Source organism: Corvus hawaiiensis, chromosome 3 (assembly GCF_020740725.1).
Source record: "Corvus hawaiiensis isolate bCorHaw1 chromosome 3, bCorHaw1.pri.cur, whole genome shotgun sequence".
In the NCBI taxonomy this organism is placed as follows: domain Eukaryota; kingdom Metazoa; phylum Chordata; class Aves; order Passeriformes; family Corvidae; genus Corvus; species Corvus hawaiiensis.
The window spans coordinates 80,921,629-80,938,860 of record NC_063215.1 but is presented as its reverse complement, the minus strand read 5'-3'; the positions used below and the strand labels follow the sequence as shown (position 1 = coordinate 80,938,860).

The following is a 17,232-nucleotide window of genomic DNA, read 5'->3' as shown; positions in this document are numbered from 1 at the left end:
CAGCTACAGGCAACATCTTGGCCCTGCAGCCATAATTTGCTGACTTTCTACCATTTTATTCCTGATGTTTCTGTCTGAGTATGAAATGCAGTCAGTGTAAAAATAAGTCTATTTCTTTTAAGGAATTCCTATATGAGACCAGTTAATATTGATAATGTGCCTAGAGAAATGAAAATAATGTCAAAAACCAAAAGCACTTTCTCCAAAATATTATAATTTTAAAGTAGCTCAAATAAATGAAATACGCCTCCTGAGCAGTGGAGCTGAAAATGCCTAATCAAGTTCCAAAGAATAGGTCAAACTCCGGGAGACAAAGAGACAATCCAGAAGACTCAACAATCCAGTGTGCATCATAGAGAAAGCTGTGTCAAAAGATACTTGTTGGTTCTTGGTGTTTGGAAGGGGTCTTACCTCTGATGGATTGTCTGGCCTCAAGTAGCCTGTGCACTACTCGCTGACAAGAGAGGCCCAGCTAGACAAAGCAAATGCTAACTTAGTTATGCAGCTTACAAACTGTACAGCTTGTTACACACCTCTCCTCCCTGCCCACCCCAATAATAATTTATGTCTTCAAAGGGCGTTTTGTGTTCCAGTGAAAAGTGGCTTAAGGGTCACAAGCAGTTCTGTGCAGATTGCATTGGCTGGAGGGTCTCAGTCTACATACCCAGACTTAAAGCTACAACCATATTTAAAAACGGAAGTGTCTGAATATCATTTCCTCCCTCTTTGTCTGCCAAACCCTGAATTCAAAGTTCAACAAAGGGAGTGGTGATTTTAGATGGTTGAGATGCTGGCAACTCTTGCAGGGGCAAACTTAGGACTTGGCAGGTATATAAAGGTCAAGGGATGAAATCTGAAGCTTTTTCTGTGTTCCAGAGAAAGATGATGGATCTGAAAAAGAAAATGAAGCTTAATATATATCCAAAAATAACCCAGTAGAGTTTGAGTTCTGGATCTTTGAATGGGATTCTTATTACACAGTATGACCACAAATATTAATGTCATACCAGCCAATTTGGACATCCATGTTTATCTAGCAGTCTTTACAATCCTATAATGTTGTTCTTTCCTACATGAAGATTTTTCATTTTCTTGCTTTGTTAATGAGACTCTATGTGTTCTTTAAGCCTTCCCTCTAACCCCCAAATTTGGGCCTCATTTATATTTCAGTCACTTTAAGGCACTCTGTAAAAATTCTATGTACGAAAAAGAAATGTTTTAGAGGTGCCTAAGATATCTTTTTCACATATTTTATTACCAATTTCTCTTATGTGTTTTTCCTTCAATTATTTTAGTGAAGTTCCCTCCTAACATAGTGAATATCCATGTGAAACATCCCCCTGAAGCCTCAGTTCAGATCCATCAAGTGTCGAGAATTGACAGCACAGCAACAGGACAAAAAGCGAAAGTACCTCAGCCAGTACATCCACAGGTCTCTTACCAAGGTCTTCCGTATCAGAAGACCCAGAAGGGACATACAACTTACACAAATCAACAACCCATTCCTCATATGTTTCCTGTTTCAGTTAAAACTCAGCTTGGGCGCTGCTTTCAGGAGACTGTTGGGACACAGGTAAGAAATGTTTGCTAAGGCTTGTGAGACAGGTAGCTTTAAAAAAAAATTTAAAATCCAACAATTGGAGGGAAAGGACATATTCGACATTCTTTTCTGCAAAAAAATTATTTTGAGAACGTAAAATTTTTATAAAATAACATTTTTCTGAACCTCTTTGTCCTTCAAGCTAATGTCTTTATTTTCTATGGACCTGGGTACCTGAAATTTTGATTTCAATTAATTTATCCATAGCTTTTTTTTTTTCTCATGGAAATTCCTATGCCACAGCTTTGTGTTATACAGTACTTTAGGCTAATGTTTTGAATCTGTTGTAATGTGACCACTGAATGGGGTAGAAAAATCATGAAAGCCAACTGAGTGTTGGCTAGAAACCTTAGTTCAGTTAAAAATAATATGTTCACATCATGTTTTACATATGATTATTCAGAATTATGTATCTTCTTTCAATCCTCAAAGCATTTTAATAGCAACACATTTTTATATTTGCATATACCCAGACTTGATAAGGATATGTGAAAAGATTGTTAAGAAGTCAGTAAAACCCTGTTATTTATTGCTTATTACCCTTCTGAAATTTGACTTTTCAGATCAAATGTCTTTAAGGTGAATGCATGTCTCAGACTGAAATACTGTTTGAGGTTTCAGGAGAAATCACTCATTTTGGGATGTGATGTTAGAGAATAAGTATGTTGTTTTTCAGGCTAAAAAATACTTAATGACTCTATCACTGAAGATTTGAATTTCAAGTTTATCACAAAGGCTGCTTTGCTTCTGGTCCTTCCAGTAATACGTGCTCAAAGTTAGCCAATTTTCAAGCATCAAAAATTGTATATATTTCCAGTATATTTCACAAATGCTTGTTAGATGTTGGCAGCAAAATTATCCAAAGATGTCTCCAGCACAGAGCATGGTCTGCCTTCCCCTCAAAGGGACATCACCCATCATTACCGAGATGCAGGACTGGAGAAAAATTCCCTTTACAAGTGTTTCTTCTGGCCATTTCTTCCAGCTGTCAGTGAATTTTTTAAAGGCTCTGTGTGCAACCCCTGCCTTCCCCCCCCATAGTTGTCAGATCCTAAGGTACTGAACTCCTCCTGTCATGGGCAGAATGTTGAACTTGAAATCAAAGTGCCTTAGTCTCAGTCACCTGCCATCTCTAAGGAATTGACATGAGGATGCTTAAAAGTAATTCATTCATTCTGAAAAATGTAAGGGAAGAAGTTAATTTAAATGTCATCACACGCCAAGAGAAGACCAGGGTTAAGTTTCAATGTGGAACATCAGAGGCTAGGATTCACAAATTATTGAATGGTTGATTTGGGATCTACAGTCTAATTTACACTGGTGAGTTCTTCGTGCTTGTCTGTGTCAAGAATAGTAAAACCTTCAATGCTTTTTTCAACAAGTGTTGAAGCACATGGTCAAATGAAAGGTCATGGATTTTACATGAAAAAATTAAGCGGGGCCTGTGCCAAACAACCATTTCTCTCTATTTCCTAAAAATGAGTAATATAAAAAGCATTGCATCATAATGTGCAATCCTAAAAATCTGGAAATAAGTGTGATAATAATAGTTGTTTATTACTTTTTTGTATTTCTCTTTGTACTCATATATAAAGGAATACAAAATTAATTTCTTGGTCTTAGACCTGGCAGTGAGTGCTCTTTTATCTCCTACCTCTCATGCTTAATCAGTTTCCTGTGTGTTCTTTCTGCCACATTCATGAGTGAGGTATTTTGAAAGACATACTGAGACTTTGTGTCCTATGCATGCCCCTCACATTACAATGATTTTAAAACTAAAGGTTACTCATTGCTCTCTGGAAGACAGTAATGTGCTCCTTTTAAGGGGGGAGAAAAGGGAACATAAGCTTGCATTACCCTCATGTCTGACTTGGAATCCTACTAAATGCTTAATCACCAATTTTTATAACATTTTTTTTCAGTATTGCCCTGGAAAAATGTGTCTTTGCAGTGCTCTCAAGAAAGGGTAGTGCCTCCTAGTTCAGAATAGTGTGTGTTCTCAGTTTTTACAGATTTCATTGATCAGTGTCAATCGTGAAGAAGAGCATAGTAAGGATTTCAGAGGCCTTCTGTTAATTGTTCAATTTAATTGGAGTTGTAGAAGGGCATTTTGTAGAGCATTCTTTTAAGGCCTTGCCATAAATATAGATCTAAGTGACTCATTCACCTTTCAAATTTGAATCTGAAATGTTATTTTTTTTTCCTGCAGTCAGTCAATGCATATTCTTTCTTTTTATGGTAAATATGCCTTAAACTGCAAAAGACAGCTTTTTTTTTAAACTGCTTAATAGATCTATTCTAAAAGAATTAGCGTTTCAGTTTCTTTCATATTTGCTTTGCTATATCTGGGGATTCTCTTTATTTGTTCAGATGAGATACTAAAATGAGCTTTCCCGATTAGTAGCAATGTGTAGCTATTAGTAGCAAGTCCTTTCTGGAATTGAATGCTGCATAATTTTGATATCCATACTTTGTTAAACAATCATCAGTGTTTATACATTTTTTTGCAGGGTGGACTGTGTATTTGGCTTCAGAAATGTTTTATTAAATGTCCTGGGATCCTGAGATGACTTTACTGTCTGTAGAGCAGATTGGTGGAAGGATTTGTGTGTGGCCTCTTGTAGACAAGTCAACTAAGTTAATAAGGCTTTGCTGAACGTACTTTTGGTCCACGCTAAAATTAGCGGACAGGATTAAAACAGTATCAGACTCTCTTTTGTGGTTTTGTGTGCATGTGTAACCTCTACCATTCTATGTTTCTCTCCATCCCTTGTTCTCTTCTTCTTCTTCCTTGAATTTCAACTGCTCTTCAATTACAGGTCTTTTGATTTTAGTGCTTTGAGGTTTTTTTCATACTTTTCTGTGGAATACTTTTCATCTCCCAGCACATTCTTCCTTGCCTCACCTTAGTTAAATTCCCTTAATGTATCTCATTCAAAAACAGTAGGATACTCAAATTCCAGGGCAGAGAGAGTGCGTTTTCTGCAGTGAATTTCCAAGCGAGTGCATACTGTTTCAGTTAGCAACTGGAGCCACCTTGAACTGAAGCTCAGAGGACATTGTGGCACTGATAGTTGAAGAACCTGGTCATATTGTCAGGCCTACAAACACTTTTCATTAATGACATATGAATTCTTTCAGACCACCTCTTCTCTTAGGTGCCTATAGTAACATAAGTGACTGTAACCACAGGCAGCAACTGTGAGGACAGGCTAGTAAAAGGTGTATGAAAGTATGTCAGTCCGCCAGCTCAGGACAGGGGGAGTGAGAGGGGCAAGAGGAATGAATTTTCGTAGTTTAATAAGAATAGATAAACGAAGGCATACATTTTCATAAATACATTTACACATGTATGTATATGTTGCTTAACTCTGGTTGTTTTCTGAAGTGTCCTCAGCACTGTGAAGTGGAAAGATAACTACAAGAGTAGTATTACTGTTTGAATTTTTAAATAGTATTATAGGGAGCAAATAGTGTTTTGGATGGCTCTGTTTTGTTCTCAAGTCAATTCACTTTTCCTGGCTGCCTCTCTTTTCTCTGAGTGGAACGCTTAGCAATTATTTCTCCTCTGGGAGATGTTAATGGTGGTTGCTCCAGGACAGCTTATCACGTTACATGATAGCTCACTAGGATACATCCCATGCAAAAGTTGTGGTTCATCATACTCCTTCCTAGTACCACAAGGATTTTTGCAGAGTATGTCATAAACCAAACAGTTAATCTGCAGGCCAGAAACTTGCTGTTGACATAAAGATATAGGAAACAAACCTTTACCTAAACTTGCAGATTGCTATATAGAAAATTACATGGAGGAAATAGAGACTTGAAGTTGGGAAATAGACATAATGGAAGCAGTAGGATAAAATTCCAATTAAGATGCAGAACAGTAAATTTCTGGAGACTACTCTATGTTACGATGCCTTCAAAAGCTGGAGACTGGGCATAGTGTCCTGCAAAATATTTTACAGCCATGTCGTCCTTTATTTCTGAAATCCAAGGAGTTGGTCATCTTAGACCACTGATTCACTAAGTCCTAGTCAAAAAGCAAGCAAATAAGGAAGATTTTGTTTCTCTTCTTTAATTCCTCCTCTTCAGATGATTTTCATTTTAATTCTAATAAAAATGCCTTTATTATGACACAGAATATCTTGTTATTTCCCAAAATACTTTATAGCGTCAGTGGTGTACCTAGTAAAGATTGTGTTGGTATTCTTGAGTCCTGTTGATCTTGCATATAATTTCTTTGCATTTAAATCAAGAAAAGAATGCACTTATCTACTGTCTGTCAAAATTCATATAAAGGTAATTAAGCACTACTTTTTCCACCCCTTAGGATCACTTTGAAGTGTTTACTAAGTATATTCAAGTGTTTTCCTATGGTTACTGCATTGCAGTATTATCGCTTGAAAAAGTGGGGGTTTTTTTCCCAAAATTGTTTGGATCTCTTCTTCCCTTCAATGTAAAAATTGTGGTATTTTTTGCAAAACAGTAAGAAATTGGAGAAGCTGATATTTCAAAAAATTCATCTAAATCATGCTCTTTCTGTCTAGATTCACATGTAATGCTGTTCTCTTCAGCAGCTATTTTTGGGTGCTAGATTTACCGAAGGAGATTTCTAGTGATCTCAGCATCTGTAGTTTAAAAACAAAAAAAAGAGTTGTTATTCTGTAGAGAGATACTGAAGTTGCTTACCTTAATGAAGGGAACACATCGCAAAATGTCCAGAAGAGAAGCTGGCTATGAAGTCCTGTCTGCCTATGTTTGTTCATTCCTCCTCATGTAACTGCTGAGAGGATCATCTCTGAAATGATCACTGCAAGAATTTTAGAAATACTGTCTTCTGATCCCCCCTTTTTCTTGTGGTATTTTAAATTCAAGTCAGTACCAGGTTGCCATATTGGGTATACATTCTGTTCCTCACTTGTCAGTGGTTTGCTGTATGATGCTTTGTGCTTCCCTTGCAAAATGCTTAAAAAGGTGTGGCACAAAAGATCCATACTTGTTACAGCTCTGTTCAAAAGGATGCCTGAATTGGGGCTGTTTTGGTATTGTGAAGTGAAATTTGGTGGATTATAATGATACTTTGGAAAATCATATTGAAGAAAATCACAATATTACATCTATAGCAAACAATAGAAGCATATTTTGATAGATGAATGGTTTTAATTGAGCTAAATAACATTAATGGTGAACACTAGGAAAGATTTTTGAAAATTATAAGGGTTGTCCATATTTCAGTGCAATCAAAACTCTCACATATGTGTTCAAATGTGTTTCAAATGCCGCTTAGTATGTCTGATCAACAGATATTAGTTAATCAACGTCTTGAGCGGGATACATTTGGAGATAGTTTATTTAATACTTTGTTTCAGTAATGTCTTTTACAGGAAACACTTGTTTTGGTTTGAGCAACACCCTGTCAAACAAACTGCTGTCAAACTTACTAGAATACAAAATAAAGCCAAGTGATAGGTGGCAGCTGGAAAAGGTCAGAAATTATCAACATCATATCATGGTCAAGATTCTGACTGCAAATCATTAAGCATTTACTTCATTCAGACAAGTGCACACACTGATCAGCTACTTAACTTTGAGAATATACATAAAGTTTTTAGAAACTGGACTTAGATAATTGGTGAGTTTTTCATGATGGGAAATATTAAACAAATGCATCAAAGTTTTTGAGTTAGAAATCAGAACAGCAAAATATGTTGATTGCCCTTAATGCCTAACCTAACATATTGATACTACTGTATGCAATATGATCATAGTGTGTGTAGTGTGGAGGTGATGACAGTAGTAACATGCCTGTTGAAGTTATTCATTCAACTGCATAAGCATCCCTGTCAAACTTTGTATTTAAGAAAACATTTCCTGTGGAGGTAAATTTCAGGTTTTTTCTTTTTTTGACAGCTGTATGAAATGAACTTCGTATTTATCTTCTTTAGGCAGGAGAAATGATACAATTTTGTGCTTCATCTGGTACTTTTTCTCTTAGAGCACTTTTAAAACCTCTTTTCTTTAGAATAGTCTTAAAAATACCATCTCATAAAATAAAATAACTGTCTGGAATTCCTTGAAGCTCATGGTTTGGCTTCTGAAGTTCTTAAACAAATAGACTGTCAGAAATTGGTGTGGATTCATTTCCAGGATTAATGCTTCATTCGCAATAGTTTCTTTGCAAGATCAATACTCTGAAATATCAGAAGATTAAAAATGTATCAGATACCAAAAACACCAAACATTGTTTTAATTACTCAAATAGAAGAAAGCTGGATAATTTTTACTTGCTTATGAAGAATGTTCTGCTTAAGCCAAAACAAATTCTTTACCAGTTCTTCTAGAAAGTCTGGAAGTATTTAAGTTTCTCTCTTCTGCTTATGAGACAATGCCTGTTAGTGAGCCAGTGCTACATGGGATAACACTCTTCATTTGTAACAACCTGTCATTCAGCTGGTCAGTGAGCTAATTAAGTATGTCTGTTAATTGTTTCTGTAATACAGTTTATTAAGTTTGAGGTTTCTTTCTCTGTTTGTCATGCCTATAGGAAAAAAAAGAAGCAACAATCCAAGGTCTGTGCCTGTTGAATGGTTTACAGAAAGTTAAACAGTGTATCCATTCACTTCTGCTATTGTGGTATGTGAAATGCAGTCTTTTGAGCTGAATCCCAGAGTCATTAGCTATTAGCTCAGGCAAAGCACCTATCAATTTCAATCATAGTTAATCATGTGACACTCCTTTATTTATGCCTGTACTGTGGTTTTAGCTAACAGCTTGTGACAGGGATTTGTAGATGGGTCATGCAGGAGTGGGAGTCCCAGGAAACCTTGTGGTCCCTTGGTCAGAATCCTCTGCGGCTGCCCTGAGAGTAATTGCTCCCTACTGCACTTTATAGAGAGCGGAATAAATTCCCCCTACTGTCTTAGCAGATGAATTTCAAGGATATAATCCTTCCTTTTCCTTGGCATTGGAAAACACATGAAGCAGTGGTGGCAATACACAGTTTAGCACTCCAGGACTGTGGAGATGGGGCAGAGGCTTGAGTCTGGACAAAGTAACAAAGAGGTGATGTGGCTTGGGGTGGCTTTTGTGCACCAGCACAGGGTCAGCCAGAATTTCAGTCTTCCAGTGGGAATATTCAGTACTTCCTTCAGTTATATAAAATATTGGCATAGGAGCCCAGGCACGCATGGGGAAAAATATGTGGATTCGAAACAATACTTTCAGTGTCTCTGAGTGCTTTACCCAGGAAGGACTTTGTTTTATAGCAGTACCATGTGTGCATCATACTGCTGCTACTGCTGAGCCTCTTTCAGCACAGTTGAGCTCTTTTATACCAAACCTTCATGACTTCTTTGCCTTCTGAACCAGTAAGACTTATTTCCATATTATAAGCTCATGACAGAGATATCATTCATGAAAATCTGTACTCTTTTCCAGGAGCCCTCAGGAATACAGACTAGATTAGTTAAAAATATGTGTAGATGATGGATAGGAAAGTGTAAACCTAAGCTTAGGGAATGGCATTATCTTCATGCACAGTCAAGCATGCCTGTGTTTAGCTTTCCTGCTTATTTTAGGCTCATGTGTGTATGTGTTAGAGTTGTGTTGAATGGTGAAACAAACTAAAAAATAGTTATGAATTCCTCCAAGTGACTTTTCCAGTCACTTGTGACTCAGAGGCTGAAAAAAACTATCTGAAGTTCAACTAATGAGTTCTTCTTGGTAGTAAGATGTGGGTAAGACTTTTGAAGTGGAGAGGAATTACCTACCTGTAGAAATAGAGCTTCAGTTCATCGATGCTTAAGGTTGCAGAAAGGAGGGAGCATCTTAAGAAAATGTAGCTGGCTAGGGAACAGTTTGTGCAGTGCCATGAATGTTTAGAGTATCTGAAGCACTGCTAGATGTACCAGAGAAATCAGGGTTTAGTAGCCACAGAAGAACTCTGTTTCTGCTTGAATTAGGACTTTGCAGAGCAGTCATGTTTTGTGATGAATAGCTCCAAAATTACACAGATCTTCAGGCAATAGGAGCCCCATGTGGGAGTTGCTTTTTCTTGTTGCCCAGTTTCTACAATGATCTGGATGTTAACCAAATTATCATTGATTCTTCAAGCTTTAATTCGCCATAGAGGCAGAGGGAGCAGCAGCTTTAATCATTGCCAGTTTTTACTGACGGGACTGCAAACCACAGTTGCCAGATGACTCAGATTTTGGCATCCTTATTTTTGCTCATGGTTTTTATATGGAAATTTGAAAAAGTTATGACCACAGAGATCATGATTTTCAGTAGAGTGCAAATGCTGTAGCACCACACCTAAACTATAAGCAGGTTTTAGTCCATCTTCCTCCTTCTTGCCTCCTTGCTTTTTTGCCTTCTTGTTTTTTAGCTTGTTACTATTAAATGACACCTTTTCTATTTTGGGGAAAAAGGAAAAAAAAAAGGGGGCCAGTTCATGATGGCATGTTGGCTCTCATGTTAGTAGAATCTTGCCTTGACACACGCGAGCTCCTGGGATGTTTCCTTGAGGTTTTGACCTTGAAGAGAAACAGTGGGTGTTAGGTAATATGCCTCACTGCCCAAATGCTCCATTTCTGAGATCATAAGGGGAGGTGCAACACCAGCTTTGATTCCTCCCATTTCTCTTCAGAGAGTGGAGAGTTGTAAAACCAAGGTACAGTGTGGGGAGAAGAGTTGAGTGCAAAATGCAGCAGCTGACTCTTGGTAACAGCCACAGCATATGACTTTAGTGAGTGGCTTCTCTGTCTTTGAAGAAGCTCTAGGAAAGAGGTTAAGCATCTGTGACTATAAAGCAAAACTTGGTAGCTGTGGTTATAAAGTCAAATGGTCCTTCCTGGAGCATGCCTGCCTGGGATGCAGGTTGAGAAAACCAGCATTGTATAAAGGTGTAACATGAACTCTCTAAGGTTTTAGAGTAGCCACATGGAGGAGGCATTATGAGTACTCTCCAGTTGGAAGATTTTTTTAGCTTCTGGGAACTGCAGCACAATCTATGTATTCTCTAGCTAGGGGCAGTTGAAAGAGCTTATTTTGGTTTTGAAAACAGCTGAGCTGCTATAGCAGAATTAAATGCCCATTTATGCATCTTGATGGTATCTCTGAAGTATCAGGCTGGGAGTTGCTTAAGGAAGCACAACTCAGCGGACTCTGATCAGGAATAGTCAGCCTTGTGCTAATCCTACCAGTGCCTAAGCCAGGGGAGTGCAAGACAGCTGAAAGACATGCATTCACCTAGGGTAAGCCTGGGCCTGTATCTAAAAGGTGGGACTTGCTGACATACCTCAGTGTTTTAACACAGCCAAATACCATCCAGGCAAGGACTATTTCTCATCTCTTGCAACATAGGAAAATTTGTCACCAGGCCCACTCCAGACAGTAATGTGGAAGTAGATTCCTAAAGTTGCACAATAATGGAGCAGTTTGTTTGAACCTGTTTGGCCACTCTGTTCTTTTTGCTGTTCATGTGTCACACCAAACTGAGGCTCAAAGCACAGGGGGTGCTAACCTGTATATGAGTGGTGTGTGGAGGCACACCATAGCCATGCCAAGTTGCCCTGGTGCTAGAAACTTGGATGTATGTGGCTGGCTGTCACCAATCTGGAGGACGCTTCGGACTTCCCACACATCCCTTGACATAGATCTAAGCTTCAGGTGCTGCAAGTGCTGAGCTGTTGCAGGTTGCACATTACAGTCTGGTGTTTAAATAGTGAACTGCTGCTGCTGCTTTTAATTTGTTGAGATACTTCAGGAGGTGTCTGGGGAGTATCTGTGAAAAAGGGACAGAGAAAATGTCTGGGATCATGCCTTGCTGGCCCTCCCCATGCAGAGGGGACCCTCTGATGAGTCAGAACCCTTGTGGGGTAGCTTGCTATCCTGTTAGTAGTCACACTGTAAAGCTACACAGGGTAACTCTGCTTTAGAAATATCATTGGCTCATGTGTCACAGTATGATTAAGAGCACATTGGAAAAATTTTGGGAAAGTTGGAGGAAGCTGTCAGTGCCTGGGCATTCAGCATGCAGTTGCACTGTGGAGTGACTGGGTTACCAGCTAAGTGAAAGCAACCACAGGGCCGCAGCCTGTGGCATAGGATGAGCCAGCTGTCTTGAGCTGAAAGCTATGTGGCAGTGAACATTTGGGTCAGAGGTTTATACTCTGTCAGAACACAGAGTTAGATTAGGGGAAGTCTATTCACGCCATACTGAGGATTCACACTTCAGCACATTTGAATTGTTTGCTGCAGTACCTATTTATATCACATTTGCTTTGAAAGTCTTACTAAGTACAGCTGTTGTGAACTTCTCCTGTGCTTTGTACATTCCATTTGATACTTAACTGGCAGGTTTAGATGTTTGGGGTTTTTTTTAGTGTCTGCATCTCAAATACATTTAAGCTTTCTTTACCACTTAAAATGGAAGAAAATTGCAAAAGTCAAGAATATAACTAATATGTTGTAAGCTTCCAAATATTGCTATTCATATTATTATATTGCACAGTAAGTATGTTATTGATTGGGGGGAAATGAAAATTGACCTCAGAAATTATAAGGTGTTTGAGATAATTCATATAGCTTTTGAAAAAGTGGACAAGCATGTTTTTATGATGAAAAAGATAGGTGCCAATGGTGAGTTACTACCTTAGAAATATACTCACTCATTCCTATGACAAACTGTTTTCTTCTGGCTTTTTCTACTTCTTTTCAATTAAACATGGGGAAGATAATACTGTCACTTAATTTACTCATGCCTGTCTAGAGAGCTTCAGCAATGAGTGGGTACCATTTAAGTTCAGTTAAGAGTTCCATTGAATCTTCAGTGTCTCAGCAAGGGGTTGATCCAAAACGACTGAAAAAGAACGTTGTACTGGAAGTGAGTGTTGTACAATATCACTAACCAGAGTATTTTTTACCTGACTATTTCAGTGTGGCAAAGCACTTCCTGGTCTTTCCAAACAAGAAGACTGCTGTGGAACTGTGGGTACTTCCTGGGGTTTTAACAAATGCCAGAAATGTCCCAAGAAGCCATGTAAGTGCTATTTTATTGTTATTCTCGTGGCTTTTTCCCCTCAAGTAGTGTTTTCCCTTTTCTCAGAGGGGAAAAAAAGCAAAAAACCAAAGGAACCTAGCAGAACAAATGTGCTATGATTTGATTAGGGATAGGTTGTAGAAACTGGAATTCCCCCACATGCCAGCAGAGTTACAATATACAGGCACTTGGTGCAGCCAGCAAAGTTGACGTCGCTGGGTTTTTTCCCCTGTTTCTTCCTCCTTTGAGTCAGTGATGGACTGTTGCATTTACTCAGTTCAGGAAGAGTAATCACATTGAATCATCTTGCCTTTTCCAGTTGGACTTACTTTTTTTTTAAGTTTGCACAGAAATCTTAAATTATAGAGGCGCCAGTTTCTGCTTGGAGAGAATGCAATGACCTCTCGGGACTGCAGATGAAATTTCAAGTTTGGAGCCAAGGTCTTCCAAGCTCTAAACTGTCAGTTGGTTTTTTTTCCTCTGCTTTTGAAATATCTCCCCCAATGATTAGACAACAACAAAGACTTTCTTCACCATTTTATTATGATTTGACATCATATTATAATGAGAAAGGAATTTTGAATTATTTGCATGATCGGTGAGGATGATCTCTTAAACTTTTTGTGAATGACATTATTGTTGCACAGGAATAGTAATACTTCTGTGTCATGTCGTATTTTCGGCATTAAATGAAAGATGGGAAAAGATAATGTAATCTCTGTTTTGCAGATGGAGTGGACCGGCATTTACTGGGCCAAAAATAGGTCATTAAATTGCAGCCATTCTTACCTAGTTCTTCTAGGACCCTGTTATTCAGATAGCAGTGCTGGAAACATGTTCAGTGTTTGATTTTTTGGAAATATGCATTTCTCTGCTAGTCTTAATGTGGATGTAAATACAATTCCAGCAGAAAATCTGCTATTACTCCTATTTCTCGACTTCTCCTTCCATAGGAGACTGATATAAATTTATGCTGACTCAGTGTGATTTGCTAGTTTCTGAAACAATTTGTGCATTGGAGTATGTTTATCTTCTGATGTGCTTTAGAAGGAGAGCCTCCTTGGGTGTTCGAAGGTCATAGTTAATAAGACTGAGGTATCTGTTTTATTCCTGTAGCATGTAAATACAATTTCTAAAAGGAGCATACGTTCCAACCATATGAAATCTAACAAAGGCAAGTGCCAGATTCTGCATCTGGCCCTGGCCAGCCCAGGATGTATGCACAGACTGGGGAGTGAGAGGCTGGAGAGCGATGCCAGTCAGAAGGCTGACCATGAGCCAGCAGTGCCCTGGCAGCCAGGAGGGCCAGCCCTGTCCTGGGGGGCATCAAGCACAGCATTGCCAGCCGGGCAAGGGAGGGGACTGTCCCGCTCTGCTCTGCACTGGGGCAGCCTCACCTCAAGTGCTGGGGGCAGCTTTGTGCGACACAAAGTAAGAAATATAAAGCTCTTAGAGAGTGTCCAAAGGAGGGCAATGAGGATGGTGAAGGGCCTTGAGGGGAAGCTGTATGAGGAGCAGCTGAGGGCACTTGGTTTGCTCATCCTGGAGAAGAGGAGATCTCATTGAGGTGAGATCTCCTTGCAGTTACAACTTCCTCGTAAGGGGAAGAGGAGGGGCAGGTGCTGATCTCTTCTCTCTGTGGTGACCAGTGACAGGACCTGAGGGAATGGCCTGAAGTTGTGTCAGGGAGATTTAGGCTGGATGTTAGGAAGAGGTTCTTCACCCAGGATGAAGATGGATGGCTGGGCACCGGAACAGGCTCCCCAGGGAAGTGGTCACAGCACCAGCCTGACAGAGTTCAGGAAGTGTTCGGACAATGCAGTTGAATTACAACTGAAAGTCTAGTTCATCAGAAGCATATTGACAAGTGAAATGTTGCTTTTTTGAATGTAGGCATGCTATGAGAAAAATCACAAAAAAGCCTGAAATGTGCTTCAGCCGAAAATTGGGTGGAACTACTAATACAAATTTTTGGTGCCTAGTTTGAAGGGAAGCTCACTTGTTAGTTCTTCATAGTTCAGGTAAAATACTGATTGTCTCAGCCTGGAATCCACAGATATGTAGATCAGGCAGCTGCTTAATGTTACAGTGCTCAGCACAGTGTTAAGAGCAAGCAAACAGGGAAGCTGTGACAAACCATGTCTGAAATTCTGATCCATAGATGCTTCCTAAGCAGGTGCAGAGAAACGCTTGAACTCACCTAAAAACCTCTCCTGAAAGGAAGTCCACCACCCTTTTCTCAAAGCACTGAGTAGAAATAATTTATTTAAATGTTAATGAGGTGAGCAGTGTCGTTTTGTTGTAAAGGCTTAATGGCTAGCACACTTGCTCAAGATGGGACACTTCAGAGGTCCTTTGTCTGCCAGAATAATTTCTAACCTACATTTTATACCTATGAGGAGATGCCCTAACCCATAAAATGTAGAAACAATTCTTGGAACAGTTCTAGGAACCCAGTCTCTTTCCCAGATTCCTTAATTACTTACAGTATGAGTCATGCTCACTCCCGCTTTCTGGCTCAATTTGGAGTTGTTTTCTTGAATGTAACTGCATGATTTCAGGAAGAGACAGAGAATGGTGCCACTTGGAATATTCCTCTCCTTCTGATTAAAGCATTCCTGGAAAGTAAGGATTTGTGTCTCCTAGATGTAATAGGATACATTTCTCATCTTTCTAGGTGGGAGTTCTCACTTTACATTAGTGTTTTATGAAAGGAGGAGGAGAAGGATGCACTATCTGTTTTATCCAGATTAAAATACAGTGTCATTATATCAAGAGTGTGATTTGGTAGGTGTATGCTTCAAGAGTATTCATTGGATCTGTCAAGAAGCTTTAGTAGCAGTGTATGTATTTTCTCTAGGCTACATTTGATTTAGGAATGATTCTAAGTATGATGCTATTTAATCAGGCCATGTCTTATGGCAATTCTGCATGGATGCAAATGGTGAATTTTTAGATTTTTAAGAACTGAATGTAATACATTTGGTGTGTTGCACGTGTTTAAGTGATCTTACAGCATCTTAAAATTTTATAGATGTTCAGTTTGAACTTAGGCACAAAACTTGAACCCCCAAAATCTGTTCTGGATCTGGGTCAAAGTATCTTTTGGGCATAGGTGTCAAACTAAGCCAAACTAAGCCTGACAGTATCAAAGTGTTATGGTTCTGTAGAGTAAACAATTTCCAAATATAAATGTAAATTTATTAGAAGATTTAATGAAAGTCTGGAATGGAAGCTGAAGGATTTATATTCATCAAGTATTTTTATTTTTACAACACTGGGAATGCTTCAGTGGTAAAAAGAGTATGCATATGTATTTATATATATAAATTTATATGATACTGGATGGAAAAACTTGGGAGTTGAGTAGATAATTAGTAAGTTGTCAGTTAAGTGATATCTGTGCTGGTGTCTCAACAGGTGAAGTTAGTCCCACATTCTTATATAATTTTGACATGTTCTGATATTTCACTAAATTAGTATTACCCTTTTTATTGTAGTTGTTTTGGAAGCAAACAGACCTCCTTTTGCTTGTATGGTTTTATGCCTCGTAAACTTAAGGTGGACCTGTTTTTATAATAATACGTAATCAGGTCGTGATCTTCTGCATAACCCACTTCAGCAAAATATTTAAGCATATACTTCAGTGTCACTAGGAGGCACTTCTCTCTTCAATCAACTACTTAAGGACATGAATAAGTTTGTGTATGTCTTGTTCCCATTGTCTTACAGAGGGCTCAGTCATCTTTGTAAAGATTTGAGTGTTTTGGGTAACAGCCACTGCTCAGTCAGGGCTTCTGCCCTGTTGCAAATGTAAGTGCCTTGGCCTGAGACAGCTGCCATGTCTGTAAGTTTGTGGGTTATTCAGTATTACTGAAAACCAAAAGAAGTTTTGGAACAGATCAACATTTGTGAGGGCTTCTAACAGAAGACAACTTTGAAGAAGAAGGGTCTTTCAGTGTTATGTGGGGAATGTTGTGATTGGTCAGGCTTCTCGCTAACTTAGTAATTACAAACAGGTTGTTTAGGTGAGTAAAGGGTAAGTAATGCCAGACTCCATCCAGCTCCCACATGGATCACAAGCCATCACTGAACAAGGTGCTTCTCTACTGTAACTTGCTTACATTTCTGCTCTTTGTAAAAGGAAGAAAACAGCTGCTAGTAAGCTGCCATTTCCTGTTCCTTGTGGGAGTAGGAGGATGAGGAAGGAGGGAGAGGTTAAAATCTCTGACCTCAGTCCACCACTGCACTTTCTAGAGCAGCTGAGTCACCCTGGAAGGGAAAATGTGTTGCAGCACTGGAAAAGACCTGGCATAGGTTATGGGCTGGTCTCCATCTACAACTGGAAGTTGTTTTCATTCAGCAGGCTGCACTGCAGGGTACCATTCCTGCCCACAGAAAGTTACAGAGACTCTCTTGGTTTTAGTGTGAATGAAATCAGGTCAGTAATGGCAAACACAGATCAGATGGGACATAATGAGTGCATTATGAGTTTGATTCTGCCAACATGAGTACTAGTAGTTTCATTGACACTTTTCGGGATCAGAAGTAGACTAATGCATTGTGCTTTTGAAAGTCTCTTTAAATT

The 17,232-nt window shown here is 38.9% G+C and overlaps 1 protein-coding gene across 10 annotated transcripts in view; it reads left to right on the top strand.

The window, feature by feature from the left end:
- Nucleotides 1-17,232, top strand: part of LTBP1 (latent transforming growth factor beta binding protein 1) — a 192,512-nt gene that overhangs the window by 88,137 nt on the left and 87,143 nt on the right. For 9 of the 10 annotated variants that reach the window (XM_048297347.1, XM_048297345.1, XM_048297346.1 and 6 more), the window contains 2 exons: nucleotides 1,296-1,573; nucleotides 12,542-12,644. In XM_048297347.1, coding sequence (XP_048153304.1) covers nucleotides 1,296-1,573; nucleotides 12,542-12,644 — 381 coding nt within the window. The remainder of the gene's footprint in view (nucleotides 1-1,295; nucleotides 1,574-12,541; nucleotides 12,645-17,232) is intronic. The other variant, XM_048297348.1, reaches the window with a different exon arrangement.